At 44.7% G+C, this 26,915-nt stretch overlaps 1 protein-coding gene across 4 annotated transcripts in view; it reads right to left on the bottom strand.

Annotated features, from left to right (window-relative positions):
- Window positions 1–26,915, bottom strand: part of coro2aa (coronin 2Aa) — a 54,073-nt gene that overhangs the window by 7,626 nt on the left and 19,532 nt on the right. For 3 of the 4 annotated variants that reach the window (XM_055923454.1, XM_055923457.1, XM_055923456.1), the window contains exons 2-9: window positions 12,049–12,249; window positions 9,735–9,851; window positions 9,079–9,228; window positions 4,307–4,486; window positions 3,510–3,626; window positions 2,580–2,684; window positions 2,091–2,187; window positions 803–915 (exon numbers count right to left, since the gene is read on the bottom strand). In XM_055923454.1, coding sequence (XP_055779429.1) covers window positions 803–915; window positions 2,091–2,187; window positions 2,580–2,684; window positions 3,510–3,626; window positions 4,307–4,486; window positions 9,079–9,228; window positions 9,735–9,851; window positions 12,049–12,249 — 1,080 coding nt within the window. Of the gene's footprint in view, window positions 1–802; window positions 916–2,090; window positions 2,188–2,579; window positions 2,685–3,509; window positions 3,627–4,306; window positions 4,487–9,078; window positions 9,229–9,734; window positions 9,852–12,048; window positions 12,250–21,623; window positions 24,179–26,915 lie in introns of those variants that run through there. The other variant, XM_055923455.1, reaches the window with a different exon arrangement.

Genomic DNA, 26,915 nt, shown 5'->3' with positions numbered 1-26,915 from the left:
ACATGGTGTTCTAGTGCTCAGTAGATTGTGACTACATTGTGTTCTAGTGCTCAGTAGAGTGTGACTACATTGTGTTCTAGTGCTCAGTAGATTGTGACTCCATTGTGTTCTAGTGCTCAGTAGAGTGTGACTACATTGTATTCTAGTGCTCAGTAGATTGTGACTCCATTGTGTTCTAGTGCTCAGTAGAGTGTGACTCCATTGTGTTCTAGTGCTCAGTAGAGTGTGACTACATTGTATTCTAGTGCTCAGTAGATTGTGACTCCATTGTGTTCTAGTGCTCAGTAGATTGTGACTCCATTGTGTTCTAGTGCTCAGTAGATTGTGACTACATTGTGCTCTAGTGCTCATAGATTGTGACTACATTGTGCTCTAGTGCTCAGTAGATTATGAATACATTGTGTTCTAGTGCTCAGTAGATTGTGACAACATTGTGTTCTAGTGCTCAGTAGATTGTGACTACATTGTGTTATAGTGCTCAGTAAAGTGTGACTATATTGTGTTCTAGTGCTCAGTAGATTGTGACTACATTGTGCTCTAGTGCTCAGTAGATTGTGACTACATTGTGCTCTAGTGCTCAGTAGATTGTGACTACATTGTGTTCTAGTGCTCAGTAGATTGTGACTACATTGTGTTCTAGTGCTCAGTAGATTGTGACTACATTGTGTTCTAGTGCTCAGTAGATTGTGACTACATTGTGTTCTAATGCTCAGTAGATTGTGACTACATTGTGTTCTAGTGCTCAGTAGATTGTGACCCTAGGTCTTCTGGTCGTCTGTGTTGGTGTGTCAGGGGTTCTTACCCTGCGAGGTACGATCATGGAGAGGGGTTCGATGAGGGCCTTGATCGTCACCAGTTTGTAGAACCTGAACACCTCACAGGAGCTCACGTCCAGGCCTCTCTTTGGCATGATACCTGAGGGTGGAGGGACACACACACACACACACACATACACACACACAGGAAGTTAGTAGCACTGCCTGTTTCTGACACCTTGACCAAACCGGCCCCACGTGTGTGCTTGTTGATTTTGTCTATCCTCACCAGACGTGTTCATGATAAGGAAGTTAAATACCAAAACCAATATTAATTTGGGGACAGGTCGAACACACATGAAACATTCATGGACATTTAGCTAGCTTGCATTTGCTAACTAGTTTTTCCTGTGAGATAAACATTTGGGTTATTATTTTACCTGAAATGCATATGGTCCTTTTTTTGCTGGATCTTTGTAGAATGTGGGCCCATCTCTACTCCAACAATTAATTCACAAATAAAAGGGGAAACCTAGTTCCTATTCTTTGATTAGCCCCTCCTCGTTCATCTTTCAATCCCCACGTGGGTTAGTATGCTCGTGAAAACCAAAGAGTAGATGGGAGAGGCGGGACTTGTAGTGCGTCAAGCGTCTCAAATAGAACCATGTAGAGCCTGGCTACGCAGACGCTCGTTGATGCCGCGAGCAGTTTGGATGAAATGATTGAATAACAACTATGTTTAAGTTTATTTAGCAATCCTCGCGCACGCAACGTGGCCGGTCTAGTCAGCATCAGACAAACACTCCCATCTCAATCACGGTTTCATTGTTTGATACTGTCCATGTCCGCTGAGTTTGTTGATTCTAAGTCTTGCCAACAAGGGACTGCAACTTGACTTTGCGTCCTATTCAAGCCCTTCAACGGTGAGTAAGTTGTTCAACTCCAGAGACAGAGGATAAGAGCATTCTCTAAATGAATCAAATGTAAAAGGTAACTAGTGCCTCTGTTCCACCACTATGAACCCTAGTGCTTCTGTTGTTACTGCTGATGGTAGTATTATTCATATCGTAAGTCATTGTCATCATAACGCATCACTGAAAGCCTTGGAATCACCTTTTTGGCTAGTCAAATCAACTGAGTCATTTGCACATCTGGTTTGGTTGCATGGGCACACAGTGTGTGCGTGTGTGTGTGTGTGTGTGTGTGTGTGTGTGTGTGTGTGTGTGTGTGTGTGTGTGTGTGTGTGTGTGTGTGTGTGTGTGTGTGTGTGTGTGTGTGTGTGTGTGTGTGTGTGTGTGGGTGGGTGCGCGGGTGCGCGCGTGCGCGTGTGCTTACCCATTCCTTTCTGAGGAGTGTGCGAGCGGTACTCTGTGAGGAAGTGCATGTAGGGCTTCTCTGAGCTGATCTCATAGTACCGGATATTACCATCACCCTGAGAGAGACAGAGAGAGATGGAGAGAGAGACATAGAGATAAAGAGATGGGGAGAGAGAGAGAGAGAGAGATGGAAAGAGAGAGGGAGGTAGAGAGAGACAGAGAAAGAGGGAGAGAGAGAGACAGAGAGAGGGAGAAAGAGAGAGACAGAGAGAGAGGGAGAAAGAGAGACAGACAGAGAGAGAGACAGAGAGAGAGGGAGATAGAGAGAGAGAGGGAGAAAGAGAGAGACACACCAGTCAAACATGTAGGCAAACTCAAATACATTAAATAAATGTGTGTGCTCTTGTTCTTCAAGAGTCAACCATTTAAAACGTAGTAGAATTCATTCATACAGAAGACCTTGATGTCAATGAGTTGTGTCTCAACCAGCCATGTACCAGAGACCCACCTTCCCTGCTATGTAGAGCATGTGTGTGTCTGGATCGTAGAAAGGAAAGAGCACCCCAGACGAACCATCTAGGTCCTCCTGTAACAAAGGCACATCTAGGTCCTCCTGTAGACGCACGCACACACACACACACACACACACACACACACACACACACACACACACACACACACACACACACACACACACACACACACACACACACACACACACACACACACACACACACACACACACACGATTACTTAATCAACTAAACTTGTTAAAACTCAAGGCAAGAACACCTTATTACTTCAATGAGAATGGAGGTTTCATTGAAGTGGAGGTAACATGAACATGTCTCCCAGTACAGAATTGAAAGGATTGACTGTTTAAAACCCTCTAATCCGTGTTGCAGTCATAATCTCCCCGCCCCCTCAGATACACACACACACCAACATACATTGGTTGTTTTCAAATAAAATACTGGTTGTTGTGCAACAAACACATGCATGGAGGAATCAGATGATAAATGACATAACCAAAACAGATACTATTTGTGTTTGGGGCTTTTGCATGAAAGCATCCCGCAGGATTTCTATTGTGAGATACACCCATTTGGCACCAGAGGGAGCCGTTGTTTGATCACAATAAGATGAAGTCACCACTAATTGACACTGATCTAAGGTCAGTTTTGAATTAGGGGAGTAAGCTGTTCCTAGCACGGTTCCTCAGGGTCAGCCTCTACCAAAGTACAATGAAGTTGCTCCTACACACTGCTCTAAGATCAGTTTTACATATCGTCAATGGATGATATCAGCGATTGTGGGTGAGACAGCTAATCCTAGCAGTGTGGTTATGTACCTGGTCTCAGAGTCCCATCTGTGAACATGTAAACTGACCCTAGATCTGTGCCTAAGGGCAGCCTCTATCAGTAGTGTGGTTGTGTACCTGGTCCCAGAGAGCCATCTGTCTGTGGTTCCAGCGGGAGCTGCCAGTGGACAGCAGCATCTTGAGGTTCCCCAGGAACAGCACCTTGCTGGCTTTGTGGTTCTTACAGTTGGCCTCCTGAAAAAAACAGCAGGAAACAAACAAATCAAAAAACTAAAAAGGTCTATGACAAGAGGTTTATTTCTAAATGTTTTATTGAGTCTATGTTTAACCAGATTGGTCAGAGATGAAATTATAATTTGAAGCAATGCCCCGGTCAGGAAGAAACATGGGTGGATAGATAACCCTACAGAGTTGTTTAACTAATGTATTCACATTACATCACAGTGTGTGAGATGTTATGGGTATCATGCTCCTGGGGTTTCAGTAGTTTCAGAAGTAAACAGTCTATTGGCGTCTGTATAAACATGATATTTTAAATGTCAGCACATCGTGTCTGCACAAATAGGTCTTTGCAATATCACTGTGTCACTATCTGCACATTGCCACGTCAGCTGGTTTGAGGGGCGGAGAGGAGAGTGAGAACAGAGAGAGCATGAGTCATGGGGTGGCTGGGTGGGTGTAGATCCCAGGGGTCTATGGGGCGGCCGATGGGGAGGTGTCAGTTTTGGCTGTGTGGTGCTGGAGGGGCGTGGAAGGGCACAGGACAAGGAGAGAAGGAGAATCCTAAGCACCGTGTTGATATAAATAGTAATTCAATCACTGTTACCGAGGACAATAGCATTATGACAAAAAGATGTAATACTTGCATACAACTACAGACAAACACACAAACCCAGCAGCCCATCCGTACAGACCTGTAGCAGGTTCCCAGTGCGTGACTCTAGAACTCTTATCTTCTTGTCCTTGCAGGACGTGGCCAGCCTGCTGCCATCTGTATTGAAGGACATGGAGAGCACCACGTCAGTGTGGTGGCTGATGGTCCGCACCGGGTTCTTTATCACCGCCTCAGGGCTGTCCAGGTTCCAGATCATCACCTGGGGAAGGACACACACATGCATGTTATCAAATCAGATACTGAAAGTACAAACAGATTGACAAAGGATTTTCAATTCTGTAACTCGACAGGCGAGCAGGGTGTGTGTGTGGGGTCCCGGGTGGGGCAGCAGTCTAAGGCACTGCATCTCAATGCTTGAGGCGTCACTACAGACCCTGGTTTGATTCCAGGCTGTATCACAACCGGCCGTGATTGGAAGTCCCATAGGGTGGTTCCCAATTGGACCAGTGTCGTCCGGGTTAGGGTTTGGCAGGGGTAGGCCGCCATTGTAAATAAGAATTTGTTCTTAACTGACTTGCCTAGTTAAATAAAGGTAACATTTGTGTGTTTTAGTTTGTTTCCACCTAGGGCTGTGGCGGTCATGAAATTTTGTCAGCCGGTGATTGTGAAGCAAATAACTTCCGTGTCACGGTAATTGACCGTTAATTAACATAAACACATTTAGCATCTCCTGTCTTCCACACATAGAGCCACTGATAGAGACCTTTGGAACATCTACATTTTAAAAAGTCTAATAAATCCATGTAATATAGCCTACACCATCACAATAAATCCATTATTTATTTTAGACAAGTCTAAAGAAGCATGATATGAAGAAAATGTAGTCTATTTCAGAAGAACTGAATAGCATACTCTGGGTTGTCCTTATGTTAGGCCCTGATCTGGCTATGCCATATGGCTGTGGGCTACACAAGTTCATTTCGCAGGCAAGATTTTCTTCGAATACGGTGGCATAATTTATAGTATGAAGAATACAATTGAACATAGCTGAATAGGATAGGATATTTCCTCCAAACGATTTGAGGGAGTGCCCACATGCGGCTATTCTGTGATGAGCGTTTAACAAAGAAACAGGTACACCGATATGCTTAATTTAGAGTTATTTATGTCATATGTGATACAAATGTTGGGATATATGTTTAGATGTTCAAAACATTCAAAGGCTGCATGATGCGACTAACGATGATTTGAAAAAAGTCACATGAAAGGCATGAGATCTGCTTTGTTTTTTTGCGCAGGCTGTACATACTTCATCAGTCTCTCATTCACAATTTGACAAGCACTTGATAATGCCTTTTACCGCCAGTGGCCTTTGTGCACTTGGACTGGATATAATAATTATAATTCCCTCCTTCCAGCTGCGTGCTGAAGCACCTCTCACTCACATGGCTCTCCGTCACGTGATTGGGTCTTTCTCACAGGCTACAAGTGAAGACAGCCACATTGTGGACGCAACTGCGGTGCATATTGAAGATATTGGAAGAACTGTCCAAATTTACTTTTTGTCAGCCAACACGATGAGTAGACCTAAAGAACAGCAAAAGCAATAGCCTATGTCAATCTACTATCCCCCACAGTACACAAGTTGACCTATTCTACTCTGTGCAAGAAATAAATATTCCAAACATAGTCTGGGACAGTTGTGGGATGCAATAGATCCCAAATTAATAGAACCAATAGCATCAAAAAAAATGTTTTAAGATATGAGCCTGATGCAAAAGATGATAACATTTAGCTTAAAAAGTTGATAAACTATTAAACTATTTATTCACATTATAAGCACAGCAACACACACACGGCAGTAGGCTGTAGGCACAAATGTTCCATGAGCAAGAAAACACCCTTCTCAAAAGTGACCACATATGCGATTATGCACGTTTTATTATAAAGGTGCATTTTTATGGTGAAAAGTGGATTAATGAGCTTCATTTTAATAAGTTATTTGGCCACTTCAGTTGTGATACAAACCGTATCAAAACATATAGGTCTATGGGCTAGGCTACATGAGGTGTGATACAAACCGTATCAAAACATATAGGTCTATGGGCTAGGCTACATGAGGTGTGATACAAACCTTATCAAAACATATAGGTCTATGGGCTAGGCTACATGAGGTGTGATACAAACCTTATCAAAACATATAGGTCTATGGGCTAGGCTACATGAGGTGTGATACAAACCTTATCAAAACATATAGGTCTATGGGCTAGGCTACATGAGGTGTGATACAAACCTTATCAAAACATATAGGTCTATGGGCTAGGCTACATGAGGTGTGCGACTAGGATTTTTAAAAGTTGCAAAAAAAAGCATGTGCTGTTTCTTGCCTTACACTGGGCATCATTGACAAGTGATAGGCTAATATTGTCACCCATCACACTATTGATTTAATCGTGTCTTTACCTGTAACGGAAAAAAATATGTAATCTATGCACTTAAATAGCGAATGGAGGACGCTTTTCCCGTGGTTAATTTTCATGCCAGCCAGGTAGGCTATACTCCTGTTGTAAAGAGAAGCAATGTGCTTAATATTAGGAAAGTTGAGAAATAAATATAGTAGGCCTAGCCTATAGTAAGCTGATGGGATCCTCCTCTATTAAACCATCAATCTTGTTTTCTCACGCAATTGCATAGCCTATGGAAATGTTGCGCAACATAAGCTCATGGGCTCTCATGAAGCGTTTGATTAGATTTTCAATCACATTTGCATTGACGTCTGAGTGATGAGACAAACAATAGAGTGCTGAGTACCAGACAGTTGTCAAGTTTGGTAGACTACTAATGATCATCAGCAGCATCAGAGCTTGGAGAAGCCTAATTACCATGACTAAAAAGGTCACATGGAATTTGACAGCCGTCATGACTCGTGATCGCCGGTGCGGTAAAACGGTCACCGTAACAGCCCTATTTCCAACACATTTTACTTGCATTCTTATACTGTAAATTCCTACATGGGCGTCTAATATTCAAGTACTGAGGAGCTCAACAGATTGCCAAGGAATCTTTAAAGGTCAACAAAGAGCAATGTTCATGTGTGGCAGATAGACAGTGATCGATTTGGGCTCCGGTCCAAGGCACTGCATCTCAGTTCTAGAGGCGTCACTACAGACCCTGGTTCGATTCCAGGCTGTATCATAACCAGGCGTGATAGGAAGTCCCATAGGGCGGCGCACAATTAGCCAAGCCTCGTTAGGGTTTGCCTGGGGTAGGCCGTCATTGTAATTAAGATTTTGTTCTTAAATGACTTGCCTAGTTAAATAAAGCTTAAATAAAATAAAAATCGTGATGCTTACTGTTGCACTTTGCCAAGAAGCAGATTAAGCTGCAGTAGAATGTGGTGACCCGTTTGGCTGCATTTCAACATTGATAGATTATTCCTGCGAACGCTATTTCCTGGTTAGCTGGAGTAGCTGTGAGGGTATATGGGTCTGAGTGTGTGTGTGTGTGTGTGTGTGTGTGTGTGTGTGTGTGTGTGTGTGTGTGTGTGTGTGTGACTTTTTCACATTTTGTTGAGTTACAATGATTCAAATGGATTTGTCATTTTTTGTCAACGATCTACACAAAATACTTGAATGTCAAAGTGTAAGAAAAATTCGAACATTTTATTTTATTAATGGAAAATAATATTTTATATTTTGATTAGATAAGTATTCAACCCCCTGAATCACCTTTGGTAGCTATTACAGCTGTAAGCCTTTCTGGGTAAGTCTCTAAGAGCTTTGCACACCTGGATCATACAATATTTCCCTATTCCCTATTATTCTTTTTAAAATTCTTCAAGCTCTGTCAAGTTGGTTGTTAATCATTGCTAGACAGCCATTTTCAAGTCTTGCCATATATTTTCAAGCCAATTGAAGTCAAAACTGTAACTAGGCCACTCAAGAACATTCAATGTTGTCTTAGTAAACTCCAGTGTATAGTTGGCCTTGCGTTTAGGTTATTGTCCTGCTGAAAGGTGTATTTGTCTCTCAGTGGCAGTTGGAAAGCAGACTGAATCAGATTTTCCTCTTGAACTGTGCCTGTGCTGAGCTCTATCCCTTTTTCTTTTTATCAAAACAAATTCCCTTGCCGATGACAAGCATACCCACAACATGCAGCCACCACTATGCTTGAAAGTATGAAGAGTGGTACTCAGTAATGTGTTGTGCTGGATTTTCTCCAAACATAATGCTTTGAATTCAGGACAAAAAGTTCATTTCTTAGCCACATTTTTAGCAGTATTACTTTAGTGCCTTATTGCAAACAGGATGTATGTTTTGGAATATTTTTATTCTGTACAGGCTTCCTTCTTTTCACTCTGTCATTTAGGTTAGTATTGTGGAGTAACTACAATGTTGTTGATCCATCCTCAGTTTTCTCCTATCACAGCCATTTAACTGGTTGAAATCTCTGAGCGGTTTCCTTCCTCTCTGTCAACTGAGTTAGGAAGGACACCTGTATCTTTGTAGTGATTGGGTGTATTGATACACCATCCAAAGTACCAATCTACCAACAGGTGCCCTTTTTTCGCGAGGCATTGAAAAACCTTCCTGTTTTTTGAATACTTATTGAGTCAAGACATTCAGCTTTTCATTTTGAATTCATTTGTAAAAATGTCTAAAAACACAATTCCACTTTGACATTATGGGGTATTGTGTGTAGATCAGTGACACAAAATCCATTGAATCCATTTTAAATTCAGGCTATAACACAATAAAATGTGATAAAAGTCAAGGGGTGTGAATACTTTCTGAAGGCACTGTATACATGAGCTTGTGTATCTGAGGGTTAGTGTGTGTGTGTGTGTGTTACCTGGTAGTCATAGCCAGTGCTGAAGAGCACATTGTTGGCAGTAGGGTGCCACTCGATGAGGCCCACCCTGCGGCTGTGACCCTGCAGCTCCTTCCACGGCACCGTCAGGTTCTTCAGCACACCATGGGGAGGGATGTCCCACACCTTCACCTGTTAGAGCCACACACACACACACACACACACACACACACACACACACACACACACACACACACACACACACACACACACACACACACACACACACACACACACACACACACACACACACACACACACACACACACACACACACACACACAGGCACACCCACGTGCGGACACACAAATACACATGCACACACAAGGACACACATAAAAAGTTACATACACACACTTCAAAGCTAACCATTGACTAGAGCCAACTCACATAGCCAGACTGAAAGGTGAGGAATTTGAGACTGACCAGCGGCTAATTCATAACACACAAAGAAGAGTTGTAACTCTCAAACACGTTACAGGTGGTAGTACAGGTCAGGACTTCAGACAGCTATTACCTAGGCCCTCAGTTATCTTTGACTGTTTAAAAGATGTTGCTCTAACCCCAGTTGGTTACTTAGTCAGTGGTATGAAATGAATGGAAACGGGATTTTGTGTGTGTGTGTGTACACTACTGACCGTGGAGTCCTCTGAGCAGGATGCTATACAGAAGTCGTTGAAGGGGTTCCATTTGATGTCCAGTACGTTACCTCTGTGGCCTGACACTTTGGGGTGAAGGGGGTCCACCTTCCCTGTCTAAATAACACAGACAGGGGGGGGGGGGGGGGGGGGGGGGCAATAGAACATTACATCAGGCCTCACACTCCTGCCCTGATGTCAGTGTGTGTTTGCAAGATTCCTAGGAGCCATGGGGTCAGGAGAAGGTGGAGCAAGAGTCTGAGGTTTGATATTATTTATCATTACATCAGGTAGAAATGTGTAGGCAGGATACAGACTATACATAAAAAGATAAGGACTAATATTGAAGGTAAACAGGGGAAATCACAAGATAAAATGTATATTCATTACTCGAAGAAACCGGTCAACAAATATCCATTATTCAAAGTCAGGGACAGAATTTGTCCAGGTAAACATGACGTAATCGGCAGACCAGCCAAGAAAGAACCAAGTCTGACTCCTCTTTACAAGTCAAGACAGGCAGCCTACCTCAGCATACTGAACGACAACCTCACTACAGAGCTAACCAGCAAGTCTATGCAAGGCGGCATAGCAAGCCCTTCACCTGCCTGAAGACAATTGAGCAATAGGCAATGACAGTAAGGAATAGTTTACGAATAATTCACTTCAATACCCTAGCTGGCTAACATGATGGCAAAGGTGGTACATAAAGAAGTTATTTAAGAAAGAGTGTAAAAACAGTTTTAAAGGCCAACCTTATTGATATGTTTGATTCTTTAGATGCCTGTCAACTCAGACACTTCCTGAATAGATGTAGACATAATGTATCAAGATCAGCAACTTATGACAGAGGCGAGCATGTTGAGCAATGTTGGGGCGTGTTCACTATTCACCATTGTTTTTAACACAACATGTCTCTATTACACAATCATTTTGGTCTCAATCTGATTTGCATCAGATAATTCAAGAAGTTTAAGAATGCAGTAATCGAGGCCTGTCTTAGTCAGACATACAGTAACTCAGTCTTATTCAGGCTCCCCTTACTAATGAGTCTGAAAAGAACCACTCAAAGGTGTGTTGTGACAGGTGACTGCATGACATCATTGGTGTCCAGGAGGAGCATGGTGTGTGTGTGTGTGTGTGTGTGTGTGTGTGTGTGTGTGTGTGTGTGTGTGTGTGTGTGTGTGTGTGTGTGTGTGTGTGTGTGTGTGTGTGTGTGTGTGTGTGTGTGTGTGTGTGTGTGTGTGTGTGTGTAGGCAAGGTGTGTTTGGGATAGGGGGGTGAGCCCTGAAACTACATTAATGACTCAGTCTAAGAACATGCTATCAGAGAGAGAGATGGGTCATTGATGTATTAGATTATAGGAACCGAACGGTGTGTGTGTGCGTGCCTGTGTGTGTGCCGGGGTAGGGGAGGGCGTCTCTGAGACAAGCCATAGTTTCAACTCATTGCGACGGGTGGAGGGGGACATAGGTGAGTTATGTCATTCCTGAGTCCCTATGTAACTCCTGTCTGAGCCAAGCAGAGGAGTATGATAAATTCAGAGAGAGACCCCTTCAAGAAGAAAGAGGGAAAAAAAGAAGGGAGAAGAGAGGAAAAAAGGAAGAGGGAAAAGAGGGAGCGGTGGATCGAGAGCCTTTCTGATGAATGAAAGCCTGTAAATTGAGCTGATGTTCAGGTGAAGAGGTCTGGAGGTGCTATACAGTACAGGGAGTTGAAAGAGAAAGACAAGTTCAGTGGAGAGATCAACACAATGCCTCCACTGATGAGAGGCTACACATAATAAGGACATCTTTATATACATCATTTACGAGTCAGATTGATATCTAGACAGCAAAGGGAAGGAGGGAGAAAGAGTTTGTGGAGGGGTAACAAAATAAAGATGACAGGCGTTTTAGGAGGGGAAAGTTATGGGTTAGACGGCTTAACTTTCCCTGTCTTTTTTTGCCGGTCTTTGGCTGGGGCGCTGTTTGAAGTGAATCCCCCAAAACATCAGCCTTAGCAACAGACTACAGAGGGCTTGGAGGGATACCTCAAAATGAAAAGTCAAAGCTAAAAACAGACATTTTAGGTAATATAACGCAGCAGGGCATCTCATACAATATGTCCAGAATCTATCAAATGTAAAGACCCTCAAACACTCACTAATTCACCAACAATGACATCACCCTGTAGGTAGAAGTTACCCCTAACGACTGACACAGGGTCATATATTCTGATCCCAGACCTATGGTTAAGAAAAACTTCTACCTCGACAAGAGAGAGAGATTTCACATCTATTTCTCAAAAAAAGCAAAGGTGGGCGGAGACTCACGTGATGGACAGAGAGGACCAGGAAGGCTCCACCCCCGGCGCACTCTGTGATGACGGCAATGAAACGCGGGTTGACGGCGCAGAAGTGGTTGTCGTGGACGCTCCGCGTGATGGGCACGCCATCGTAGCAGTTCTCCTTGGTGGCGGCCTTACCGAACACGTGGCGGAACTTGGAGCTGCGATACTGAGGACGCCATGTCATCTAGGATGGAGAGAGCAAGAGAAAATGTATAATCCTGTTTCTTGGATCAACATCATACATTACTACACAAACACATTAGGCAGAGCGGGAGACAAGGCAGAGGAGGGGAGAAGTAGAGAGAGAGAGATGGAGGAGGGAGAAGGAGGGAGAGGGAGGAGAGGGGGAGAGGGAGGAAGAAGGGTCAATGAAGGAGAATTGCCTGTTCATCAAAGTTAATTTAATGGTGCCTTTAACAAGGTTGTTGATTGTTGGACCCGCGTACAACAAAACACAGATACAGAACTAGATATATGCCTTAAAGAGACGGCACTTTAGCCCAATCTTACCAGAGTGTGAGAGATCCATCTATGTCAACCAGACATTAAAAAAACATCTCTGAAAAGCAGGCCACCACATAACAGTTATTAGAGTCAAAATGGCAAGCTGCCCACTTTAATTGACATTCTGCACGGTGACAGGATAGATGGACCTATTGTAAAGCTGCACCCTAACACTGTCAACCACCACGGGGGATTGGAACCGTTTAGTAAAGTGAAGAGCAAGATAATCACTATTAGACCTCCCCCAAACCGTAAGCCTCTTGTTAGTCTATCCGCCTCTCTTCAGCCTGCACTTCAGGATCCTATCCATTAGGGAAAACGTTTTAAAACATTTTCAACGGGAAGCTAAAAAGAGTGTTTCTTGTTGGACCAGGTAGTCCCTCACTGTTTCAGTCTGTTTTAATGCCTGTTAAAGCCAACCCATCCCTCCAGCTAGTGGATAAGTCATCTGTGTGAATGCTAGGCTAAGTGCCTGTGTGGAAGAACGTCTGGGACCCAGCCTGGCTAGCCAACATGTCTGTCTGCCTGCATGTTTATTACTGCTGCATGGTCATTATTTATGAATTAGAGGAGAGGCTGGTGGACCTGAGGTTACAGTACAGTAACAGTACAGGACCAAAACAGTGAGCAGGATGAAGCTGCCCCTATAGACGCTGATCTTAGGTCAGTGTTTCCCTCAAATGGTCAAGGTTAGGGTATGATGAGAGTAAACCGAAAGGTCGCTGGTTCGAAACCCGTGCTGACTAGGTGAGAAATTTGCCTGCGTGCCCGTGAGCAAGGCACTTAACCCTAATTGCTCTGGATAAGAGCATCTGCTAAATTACAAAAATTTAAATAGGAGTAGTATGTAGTGGCTCCTCAAACACTGGTCTAAGGTCAGTTTAGCATTTTTATTTCCAATGGTTAAAGTTAAAGGTTTGCTGAGTGTAAACTGATCCTAGATCTGTGCCTAAAAGCAACCGCTATCTGGAGCTCAAAGGATATGGGCTGTTGTGTCACCTGGAAATGACCTATGGCTTAATGACATCATCCCTCTCTGTGTTTGGATGGAAGTGAGTTTTTTCTGGCAATGCAGATGGTGTCAGTAAAAATATATAAGGCAACGAGGAAAACAGAGTGACGTCATTGTGGGGGAAAGAGTTAAAAATAACACACTGGGAGCCAGGCAGGCCAGTGGTTGGTTGGTGCGGGTGTGGCTTTAGTGGTGGTGGCTGGTTGGCCTCAACAGAAGCAGAGAGGGGGAGAGAGGGGAAGAGAGAGAGAGGGGTAAAGAGAGAGAGATGGGCAAGAGAGGGAAAGAAGGTGAGAGAGAAAGAAAGAAAAGGAAAGAGAGGGGGAGAGAAAGAGAGGGGGGAAAGAGAGATGGAAAGAGAGAGAGAGAAAGAGAGAGGGGGGAAAGAGAGATGGAAAGAGAGAGAGAAAGAGAAAGAGAGAGGGGGAAAAGAGAGATGGAAAGAGAGAGAGAGAGAGAGAGAAAAAGAGAGGGGGAAAGAGAGAGAGATGGGCAAGAGAGGAAAAGAAGGTGAGAGAGAAAGAAAGAAAAGGAAAGAGAGGGGGAGAGAAAGAGAGGGGGGGAAAGAGAGATGGAAAGAGAGAGAGAGAAAGAGAGAGGGGGGAAAGAGAGATGGAAAGAGAGAGAGAAAGAGAAAGAGAGAGGGGGAAAAGAGAGATGGAAAGAGAGAGAGAGAGAGAGAGAGAGAGAAAGAGAGAGGGGGAAAGAGAGAGGGGGAAAGAGAGAGGGAAAGGAGGGAGAAGTAGGAACAGAAAGAGAGAGGAGACTCCGAGAGATAGAGAAAAAGAAAGCGAGAAACAGGGAATAAGATTTCCCATCCTTCAGCTCGCCTCAGTCTCTGTTTACGCGTGGCCCTTTCATCTTCTACCCCCCGGGTGAGCGTTTAGAGCGCCGTGCGGTCACGCCCGAACGTTCTCTACCTGACGAGAGCTTCATTAACCTTTTCAGGTGAGTGAATGAACCCAACCAGCCTGGCCCAACACAGATGGCTCACACTGATAATGCCATATCCCTGCAGCTGCACTGCCAACAGCTAGCTTCCTAGATGAACTACACCAGTGGAAATAATGCATTGAGACTGCTGACAAATGTTTCTACCTCAAATGAACAAAGGCCAACACACAATCCCAAACAGTGAAATATCTCAATGCATGTCAAGACAGAAAGCAGGAATGTGCCTACCAGGTCCTACGTGTATATTTACACAAACAACACAACGGTCCTATCAGACTGGGCCTATCTTCTCTCAACTCTTGCTCTGGGCAACATCTGTGTCCTCAACACAAAGAGAAAGCAACAGCCAACAGCCATATCCCATCCCTGTCAGTAGCAGTCAGAGACAGTAGCTCTCTACTACCCCTCAGTAGGAGCCTGTTGGGTGTACCTGATAGTGTCAGCCGACTGCCTGTCAGTTTTGAGCCAGTGAGAACAGGCTTGATGAGCCATGTTGGAATGGATGATGGGACGCTGATCATTGGTTGGCTCTGCGTGGTGTTCATAAGTGCACGCAATGGAAAAAAACAGTAAAAACAGGGAGCTGGACTTATCCAATAAAATCACTAATTTTTGTCTTCCGTTGCACAAGGTTTCGCTACAGTATTCCCTTATGAACACGACCCAGCTCCACCAAGGCTCTCTCCATTGGTTCAGCTGTGGAGAGCCGAGTTGACATCGTTCTGCTCCAAGGCTCTATTTGAATGTGTGTCTTTCCCCGCTTCGAGTCATTAACCCAAATACATAGAACCTGATCAGTATCTCTCAACCCTCTGCTTCTCTCCAAACCCACCTGCCTCTCTTCTTCTTCTACAGAGGGAACACAATGACCTGAAGAACTTCACAGTGAGGGGCTTGAAAATGGCAATCGCAATAGCTGCATTTGAAATGGCAGCCTATATGATTTCTTTAACCAGGAAAAGAACATTGAGACCCAGTCTCTTTTTCGAGGGAGACCTGGCCAAGAAGGCAGCAACAATCAATACATGACAGAATTAAAACTATTTAACAACATGATCCAGCATAAAAAAAGCATTTAATTAAACTCCTCTGTAACAGAGTCTACCATCAGAATGTGTAATTAATTCAGTGGCACTAACATATCTAGATGAAGCATGGGTTGTAGACTATTCCATGCCTCTGGTGCACAAGATGAGAAGGCAGTCTTGCCTAATAAGAGTGCATTACTATATACAGTATATAGGCCCTGGACAAAAGTAGGGCACTATAAAAGGGAATAGGGTGCCATTTCAGACACAGACAAAGTGTGACAAGCCTCCAAGAGGAGGAAAAACCCCAACCCTTTTCCCAGAAATCCAACCTGCAATCATAGATTTCAAATACAGAGTTAAATAGTGAGAGGAAATGACAGTTCCATTTTGTGCTTTAACAGCAGGTAGGTACACAGCTTGGCTGCATAGTGGGGGCCGTCTGAACAAGGAAATTATGAGTACAGATTATTCTATTTTTAACCCTGTCATCTTGCTGATCAAAAGTCTTCCACTGCTCCAAAAATGTCTAAAATGTCTGTATAGCACATTGTAAAGGCTGGATATCTCTTGCTGTATAATGGAGAGCAAGGTACATAAGATATAGAGCAAGCTCTATCAGTTGGACTCTAGAACAGCTATTTTTGTCAACGGAGGGCTATAACCAATGACTCACCACTTCATATGGTAAAAGGGTGCTGTAAAAACCACTGTGAAACGCATCACAAAGACAAATGTAGAAGACCAATCTCAAGTTGCATTTTTCACGTCTTTCATATTTCAGTGGCTTTCAACCATCTGTTCTTTAATCCTGTGAGAGCTGGGTGCGTTACCGTCTCACCCCAGTCACCTTGGTGTGTTCAGGACTCTCCACATCCCCATGAGCCCTGGTCAAAAGTAGTGCACTATATAGGGAATGGGGTGATATTCGGGACACATCTCTAGCTTTCCACAGGACAACATGTCAAAGTTCAGAGCCAGGAGGAGGGCAAAGTTCACATGCATTGACACTAATCCGGACGCTTATAAGAAATCCTGCTATGCCCTCAGACAAACCATCAAACAGGAAAAGCGTCAATACAGGACAAATGTATTTTATGCTAAATGTCTTTTATGCTCGCTTCAAGGCAAGAAACACTGAAGCATGCATGAGAGCACCAGCTGTTCCGGATGACTGTGTGATTACGCTTTCTATAGCCGATGTGAGCAAGTCCTTTAAACAGGTCAACATTTACAAGGCTGCGGGGCCAGACGGATTACCAGGGCGTGTACCCAGAGCATGCACGGACCAACTGGGAAGTGTCTTCACTGACATTTTCAACCTCTCCCTGACCCGAGTCAGTAATACCTACATGTTTCAAGCAGACCACCATAGTCCCTGTCCCCAAGAATGTGAAGGTAACCTGCCTAAATTCGCACACCGCACCAACAGATCCACAGATGACGCAATCTCAATCACACTCCACACTGCCCTTTCACACCTGGACAAAATGAACACCTATGTGAGAATGCTGTTCATTGACTACAGCTCAGCATTCAACACTATAGTACCCATAAAGCTCATAAAGAGGACTAAACACCTCCCTCTGCAACCCCTTCTGTACTCCATGTTCACCCACGGCTGGGTGGCCAGGCACGATTCCAACACCATCATTAAGTTTGCTGACGACACAACAGTGGTAGGCCTGATCACCGACAACGATGAGTCAGCCTATAGGGAAGATCAGAGACCTGGCAGTGTGGTGCTAAGACAACAACCTCTCCCTCAATGTGAGCAAGACAAAGAAGCTGATCGTGGACTACAGGAAAAGGAGTGCCGAACAGGCTCCCATTAACATCAATGGGGCTGTAGTGGAGCGGGTCGAGAGTTTCAAGTTCCTTGGTGTCCACATCACCAACAAACTATCATGGTCCAAACACACCAAGACAGTCGTGAAGAGGGCACGACAACACCTTTTTCCCCCTCAGGAGACTGAAAATATTTGGCATGGGTCCCCAGATCCTCAAAAAGTTCTACAGCTGCACCATCGAGAGCATCCTGACTGGTTGCATCACCGCCTGGTATGGCAACTGCTCGGCATCTGACCGTAAGGCTCTACAGAGGGTAGTGTGTACGGCCCAATACATCACTGGGGCCAAACGTCCTGCCTTTCAGGACCTATTTACTAGGCGGTGTCAGAGGAAGGCACAAAAAATTGTCAAAGACTCCAGTCACCCTAGTCATAGACTGTTCTCTCTGCTACCGCACGGCAAGCAGTACCAGAGCACCAAGTCTAGGTCCAAAAGGCTCCTTAACAGCTTCTACCCCCAAGCAATAAGTTGGCTGAATAATTAATCAAATGGCCACCCAAAATATTGACATTGACCCCACCACACTTTGTTTCTACACTGCTGCTACTGGCTGGGTATTATCGATGCATAGTCACTTTACCCCCTACCTACATGTACAAATTACTTTGACCAACCTGTAGCCCCGCACATTGACTTGGTACCAGTACCCCCTGTATATAGCTTCGTTATTGTTATGTAATCTTATTGTTAGTTTTCTTAACTCTATTTCTTGAACTGCATTGTTGGTTAAGGGCTTGTAAGTAAGAATTTCACAGTAAGGTCTACTACACCTGTTGTATTCAGTGCATGTGACAAATAACATTTGATTTGATATCTCTATTTACCTCTGTGGCTGAGATGGACTACAGACTCTCTGGTAGAACGCCATGCCTGAAGCTGGAAGCACCATGACACCTTCCACCACCACTAAACCTTCAACATCTCTGACATCTATCAGTGATCTCTCTCTCTCTAAGGATCATGTCACCTCACAACTCCCTTCACTACCCTCACATCCTAACTACAACTCCCTCACAGCCAAACTACAACTCCCTCACAGCCTAACTACAACTCCCTCCGCCACCCTCACAGCCTAACTACAACTCCCTCACAGCCAAACTACAACTCCCTCCGCCACCCTCACAGCCTAACTACAACTCCCTCACAGCCAAGCTACAACTCCTTCACAGACAAACTACAACTCCCTCACAGCCTAACTACAACTCCCTCACAGCCAAGCTACAACTCCTTCACAGACAAACTACAACTCCCTCACAGCCAAACTACAACTCCCTCACAGCCTAACTACAACTCCCTCACAGCCTAACTACAACTCCCTCCGCCACCCTCACAGCCTAACTACAACTCCCTCACAGCCAAACTACAACTCCCTCACAGCCAAACTACAACTCCCTCCGCCACCCTCACAGCCTAACTACAACTCCCTCACAGCCAAACTACAACTCCTTCACAGACAAACTACAATTCCCTCACAGCCAAACTACAACTCCTTCACAGACAAACTACAACTCCCTCACAGCCAAACTACAACTCCCTCACAGCCAAACTACAACTCCTTCACAGACAAACTACAACTCCCTCACAGCCAAACTACAACTCCTTCACAGACAAACTACAACTCCCTCACAGCCAAACTACAACTCCCTCACAGCCAAACTACAACTCCCTCACAGCCAAACTACAACTCCCTCACAGCCAAACTACAATTCCCTCACAGCCAAACTACAACTCCCTCACACGCCAAACTACAACTCCCTCACACGCCAAACTACAACCCCCTCACAGCCAAACTACAACTCCATCACAGCCAAACTACAACTCCCTCACAGCCAAACTACAACTCCCTCACAGCCAAACTACAACTCCCTCACAGCCAAACTACAACTCCCTCCACCACCCTCACAACCAAACTACAACTCCCTCTGCCCCCTTCACAACCAAACTACAAATCTCTCACCTTTACCTCAACCTAATGTCTTGTCTTATGTTTATATGGTTTAGGAGAATATGTAACTATTAAACTATCTTTCCACTGATGTTTCCACTATGAGAGCCTGTGAGAGGGGGAGTAGTGGAGGAGGGGGTAAGGTGGGAGAAGAGGGCGAGTCGGGGTAGTTGAGGAGGAGGTAAGGTGAGTGAGGAAGGGGGAGATAGAGTGAGGGCTGTTGCCGGGTCGCCTGCCGTGTTTTGTAAGCGCTCAAAGGGAAACACGAGCCAGGGAATGTCCAGGTCTGTGTGTGTGTCTACGTTCCTGTCTGACATGACATGGTACTCAGACGACAGCCGCGCGCTACAGGCTTTCTCCCTGGAAGAGAAGGCCATGCAGCCCAGGTAACACAATAACAGCCCAACACTATAGAATGTACATGGAAAAGAGGAATGTACTATAGAAGGAGATGCCTTGATGGGGCGAGTGGTATGATATGTGTGTGTGTGTGTGTCGGGGGGGGGGTGTCTGGCTACAGACTATGGGGAAAGAAAGAGCATTTTGAGCTTGTGGAGGACCTGCAGCAGGTGAAATGTTATACTAGAGAGAGAGAGAGCCTGGGCCTTGCAGCACTATCAATGGGCAAACTCCCACTACAGGACAATGTGTGTGTTGAAGTGTGCAAGCATCTGTATATAGGCTGCACGCCATACAGAACAAATGCTAACTCTGAATGAACAACAGCCAGTTGTTTCCCAGTTGCTTTTGTACGCATTAACATGCGTTTGTGCACCTGCGTGTGTGCATGCGAGTCGGAGCATTCTTAGAATGCTAGAATTGTATGCATACGACTGCTGCCAATATGCAAAGTCACTGGTATTGCCCGCCATTGAAGCACAGAGGAAGTATGAATGCGGAAATAACAAGTATGCATGGCTTGCACAAACAAACAGATCGCCTATAGATCTCCTATGGCCAAACAACTTCCCTATACAGTATACAGGTGTAGTGCCAAACTACTGTCAACACTCACCACTTCCTACATGTTGATACACTCTGGTAAAGTCTGGTAAAAGGTCATTTTAAAAGTTTCAAAAGCAGAACACCAGGCAATGAAATCCTGGTATTATGTGGGTTCAGATAGCAATATCAAGTGCTGCTTTGTGTTGTGCAGATCTTTAAGCCGTAGGCATATCTCCAGTGACAGGAGTGGATTTTATGATTAACTAATGGGTGAATTAGGTGAGCAGGGTGTGGTGTGTTCAACATTGGGACTATGTCTATATCTACACGTCACTTCTCCCTTTGTAGGCCAATGCAACCCTTTACAGTACAAATCAATCAGAAGGCTATGCTATCCCACTTCAGCACACACACACACACACACACACACACACACACACACACACACACACACACACACACACACACACACACACACACACACACACACAGCCTTAACATGAATGAGAAATGGGACCCAGAGCTTGATGAATAGGTCTTGTGCGTCTTGTGTGTCTTCCATAGTTCAGTGGCAGAGAGCCTTAGATGACCCAACCATAAAAAAACATCTGTGATTTAACACTTGACTGACTCAGTATAGGGATGATGTCATGTTCACTATTCTAAAACTGTAACAGCTCCTTCTTCACGTTCCCTTTACGGTTTAGCCAGAGTCAGCAGGATTATGCTGCCGCTGGCGATGTGCGTGAATAATTACAACTTCATAGAGCTTTGCCGACAGGATCTTTTAAAAATACTATGCACCGACGCAAACACACACAACACACTTTAAACACTCCCTAGAGGAGTTAGGTGTATCTTGTTGGAGCCTGCCTCAGCTCCTCAGGAGCTAGAAAACTACACACTGTAATCACCCTGTCCCTCACTCAGCCCCCCCCCCCACACACACACACACACACACACACACACACACACACACACACACACACACACACACACACACACACACACACACACACACACACACACACACACACACACACACACACACACACACACACACACACACACACACACACACACAGAACTGTCAGGCCCTGGGGTGGGCTCACTCACGCCAACAAACACGTTGCCACACACACGTTACAGGAAGAGTGAGGTAGAGATGAAAGGACAGGAAACTAAAGGAATGAGAAGTAGTGAAGAGGAGAGACAGAAAGAAGGAGCAAGTATCAAAGATCAAGACAGTATGAGTGAACAGCGCAAAGTGAAAAAGAGAGAGAGAGATCTGTCATTCCCTCTGTCTGAAGCCTACTCACCCTGTCTAGTCAGTGTGGGATGGCGGGCAGGCCAACTGAGAGGAGAAAAAGAGAAGAGCTCCTTGCGAGAGAGAGAGAGAGCAGGTGCTGTCTATATGTCACGTCTAGATGACTTGCCTCTGGAAATCTCTTCTCTCCCGTCTCGTTCTCTGAGGCACATGGAGCAAGCCAGCCTCCTGCAACACAGGCTTCAAAGAGTACGGCCACTGAGTGATATCATCCAACTCTCTACAGACCAAGCCCTTACAGTCCTGCTGCTGGAATCCAACCAGAGCTAATCCAACTCTCTCTGGGTAAAGAAGTGCAGCAGGTCTACGGACACAGAGTTCAGTATACAGTAGCTGGTGGTCACTGTAAGCAGGAGAGAACATGAGCGTGTGTGTGTGTGTACACTCCATAAAAGGGTGGTGCCTAACCCAGTGACGAAGAGAAGCAGGGAGGAGATGGGAGAGGGAAAGATACTCTGATCGCCACTCCCTCTGCCTTCACTCCTCCTCCAGAGTATTGGTTCAATCAGGATTCCTCCCTCTATCTTGGAGTCACCACAACCAGAGATAGAGAGAATGGGACAAAACCAGTAACCAACCAGAGATGGAGAGAACGGGACAAAACCAGTAATCAACCAGAGATGGAGAGAACGGGACAAAACCAGTAATCAACCAGAGATAGAGAGAACGGGACAAAACCAGTAATCAATCAGAGATAGAGAGAACGGGACAAAACCAGTAATCAACCAGAGATGGAGAGAACGGGACAAAACCAGTAATCAACCAGAGATAGAGAGAACGGGACAAAACCAGTAATCAATCAGAGATAGAGAGAACGGGACAAAACCAGTAATCAACCAGAGATAGAGAGAACGGGACAAAACCAGTAATCAACCAGAGATAGAGAGAACGGGCCAAAACCAGTAATCAACCAGAGATAGAGAGAATGGGCCAAAACCAGTAATCAACCAGAGATAGAGAGGACGGGACAAAACCAGTAATCAACCAGAGATGGAGAGGACGGGACAAAACCAGTAATCAACCAGAGATAGAGAGGACTGGACAAAACCAGTAATCAACCAAAGATAGAGAGAACGGGACAAAACCAGTAATCAACCAGAGATGGAGAGGACGGGACAAAACCAGTAATCAACCAGAGATAGAGAGAACGGGACAAAACCAGTAATCAACCAGAGATAGAGAGAACGGGACAACACCAGTAATCAACCAGAGATAGAGAGAATGGGACAAAAGCAGTAATCAACCAGAGGTAGAGAGGACTGGACAAAACCAGTAATCAACCAGAGATAGAGAGAACGAGACAAAACCAGTAGTCAACCAGAGATAGAGAGAACGGGACAAAACCAGTAATCAACCAGAGATAGAGAAGACGGGACAAAACCAGTAATCAATCAGAGATAGAGAGAACGGGACAAAACCAGTAATCAACCAGAGATAGAGAGAACGGGACAAAACCAGTAATCAACCAGAGATAGAGAGAACGGGACAAAACCAGTAATCAACCAGAGATAGAGAGAACGGGACAAAACCAGTAATCAACCAGAGATAGAGAGAATGGGATAAAACCAGTAATCAACCAGAGATAGAGAGAACTGGCCAAAAGCAGTAATCAACCAGAGATAGAGAGAACGGGACAAAACCAGTAATCAACCAGAGATAGAGAGAACGGGACAAAACCAGTAATCCTCTCTCCCTTCTTTTGCTTTCATGTCTGTCCATCCTGTTCCGATAACAAACAACCACTAACCAGACAGGCCTTTGAACCCGCAATGCCCTGAACACAAAACCCATCAAAATGGAATAAGACTTCACAATGTAAGAAGATTCTCATTTCAACGCAAAATCTCCACATTCCAACTCACAATACCAAGATACCGGAGTCTATCGACTACATTCTAATGTGAGGTGGTAGTGTCTTGCTCTACCAAAGACTAGGCTTAATCTGTGGGGGAGATTGACTGCTCCTTAAATAAAAGGCTTCCATCCAGCAGGGAGAAAAGCACACATTGCACAATGTGGTCATGTAAAGGGAGGGAGGCTGGTTTGGCCTCTCGCCAAACTTCCACGAAAATCCATCCACATGGGCTGCACTGACGGCGAGACATTGGTAATCGCTACACGTCAGCCCCTGTCAAAAACATTACACAACAGCATATTTTGCACTGGAGGCAAAGCAAAGTGGCTAGGCTAACAACCAAACAGGTCAATAAGAGTGAAGTGGATAGCTAGGCTAGGCTAACAGGTCAATAAGAGTGAAGTGAATAGCTAGGCTAGGCTAGCAGGTCAATATGAGTGACGTGGATAAGCTAGGCTAGGCTAGGCTAAGCTATATGAGGACAGGAGAGAGGGGAAAAATAACAGGCATCGACAGCTGGACTTCACATGGTGAAACAGCCAGTCAGAAAAGTGGCCAGGCGATCGATACACATGTGCACGTCAGTGTTGGCTGGTGGGAGGCGCTATAGGAGGAAGGGCTCATTGTAATGGCTGGAATGGAACAAACGGAACGTTATGGAAACCACATGTCTGACTCCATTCCATTTATACAATTACAATTGCCATTACAATGAGCACGTCCTCCTATAGCTCCACCTACCAGCCTCCTCTGGTGCACGAACACACACACACACACACACACGTCCAAAGTACAACAGAACCTCTAAACTTTGGTGTGTGAGAGAGATAAGCGACAGGTCAGAGAGTCTGAGTTGCAGGAAAGGAATTATCTACCTAGAGACATTGATGATTGATCCACCTAATCCAAGTCCTAGATATATGTAATTTAGCAGAAGCCTTATAGGATATCCTAATCAAAGACACACACACACATGAGTTGAGTTGAGTTGGATACCATTCCATTAATTCCATTACAGCCATTACTATGAGCCCGTCCTCCCCAATTAAGGTGCCACCAACCTCCTGTGTATAATACACATACAAGTGAATTTGTCCCAATACCTTTGGTCCCCTAAAATGTGGGGGATTGTGGACAGAAAGTGCATTAATTTCTAAATGGTTCACACAATAGGGATGAAAATCCCCTCAAATTAAAGCTGATGGTCTGCACTTTAACCTCGTGGTCATTGATATCATTTCAAATCCAAGGTCCTGGAGTACAGAGCCAAAACAACAACAAAAATTGTCACTGTCCCAACACTTTTGAAGTTTACTGTATATTAGGCTAGCCAGACAGTGACATTATAGAAACTCATTATAGATAAATAATGGGAGTCAATTTCCATCCATTAGTATTGAAGAGGCATGTTCAAGAGAACCTGGTTTCAATGGCTTTTTAAAGTGCTGTCAACCGTCAATGTGTGCACGATAATCCAGGTTGTATAGAGTGCTTGAAGAGTGGTTTCTTGGAAACCGGCTTACGTAAGACACAAAACACACATGCACTGTGCATATTTTGCCCACACACATTGATGTGAGCGAGTGCGATGCTGTGATCTATGGCAGGTTTTCCTTTGAGATCGGACCAACTGAAAGCAGTGCCAACCCTCTTTTTATCTGGCCAATGTCTAATCTCGAGCATTCTGCCAAGGAAAGGAGTAGAACCGAGACATCAGAGCAACACAGTCAGTGGTCTGGGCCAATAGCAGAGTCTGCTTATTAAAGAGGAAGATAAGACTATCTGATTGGTCCATCAGTTGGAGTCAGTATAATGTACAAGTTGTCCTCTTTTATCACGAACTCAGGTTTGTTTGATTTAGGACCATGCATTCATCTTAGAGTAGGTAAACTAGGTTACATTTCTTAGCTATTATCATAGACTGCAAACCACCTAATAGCATTCCAGAAATCTAACAGCTAACGGTTCTCTCTAATCACAGATCACACAGTCGTGAGGTAATAGTCAGCTACTGTGGGAAACTAGGCTCATTTCTTTGACATGGCTGAGCTATAATGGCCATCCCTTCCTCGCTGTCATTTCTGATAAGCGGCCTGGCTCTGTTTTGACGGAGAAGGCACAAACACCTGGTTTAGGCTTTTTGTCTGGGTGTCTGTCGTCTTTGCTTTATTTGAGGATGAGGGTTGAGGAAGTGTAAAATAGATGGTTGTTTGTAGATCTAGATGTTTCTAGGGTGTCGGCCGGTAATCAATATTTAGTATTTATTAGGATCCCCATTAGCTGACAAGGCAGCTGCTTTATGAGAATTGTCTCCGGGGTGTGGTAAATGAAGGCGGGCTGGTCCTTGGTTTTGGTGTCGCGTGGCTCTGGATTATAGGGCGGTCTCTGAGAAAAGGGTGTGTCTGCCGTGTGTGTTTGTGCTGTACATTTTATGATTTGAATCCTTTCACCGACAGAGCTAATATTTTATTCCCTTTAGCCTGCATATTTTGTGTATACTGTTGATAGAATCTGATAGTCAGATGTACAAACGGCTGATGTCATTTCAGGGACTTTTACAGCTACACAGGTAGGGCCAGTAATTGTGTAACTATTCTCCAGTCCTGAAGCTGTTGTGTGCCAATGTACACAGAAGCAACCATTAAAAGCAGATCCATTGAGATCATTCGTAGTAAAGGTAAATACATGACCATTTCCTGTATTTTTCATGGCGTTGTCATCCTCGACCGATCAACCAAAGAACAGGTCAGTCCCTCAAGCTTACCTGTAGGGGTGTGTTAGGCAGCATACCACCGTGCGTCCCACTGCTGGGTTGCCTCTGAAGCTAAGCAAGGCTGGTCCTGGTTGGTCCCTGGATGGAAGTGGTGTTGAAGGGCCAGTAAGAATCACTCTTTCCTCTGGTCTAATATATATATATATATATATATATATATATATATATATATATATATATATCCACACTACTGTTCAAATGTTTGGGGTCACTTAGAAATGTCCTTGTTTTTGAAAGAAAAGCACATTTTTGGTCCATTAAAATAACATCAAATTGCTCAGAAATAAAGTGTAGACATTGTCAATGTTGTAAATGACTATTGTAGAATGACCTTCTTGATCCAAATCAGTCAGGTTTCAAGACTAGTCATTCAACTGAGACTGCTCTTCTCTGTATCACGGAGGCGCTCCGCACTGCTAAAGCTAACTCTCTCTCCTCTGCTCTCATCCTTCTAGACCTATCGGCTGCCTTCGATACTGTGAACCATCAGATCCTCCTCTCCACCCTCTCCGAGTTGGGCATCTCCGGCGCGGCCCACGCTTGGATTGCGTCCTACCTGACAGGTCGCTCCTACCAGGTGGCGTGGCGAGAATCTGTCTCCTCACCACGCGCTCTCACCACTGGTGTCCCCCAGGGCTCTGTTCTAGGCCCTCTCC

The sequence above is a fragment of the Salvelinus fontinalis genome, chromosome 5, assembly GCF_029448725.1.
Source record: "Salvelinus fontinalis isolate EN_2023a chromosome 5, ASM2944872v1, whole genome shotgun sequence".
Taxonomy (NCBI): Eukaryota; Metazoa; Chordata; class Actinopteri; order Salmoniformes; family Salmonidae; genus Salvelinus; species Salvelinus fontinalis.
The sequence above is the reverse complement of the archived record's forward strand: the minus strand, read 5'-3'. Positions and strand labels throughout refer to the sequence as shown.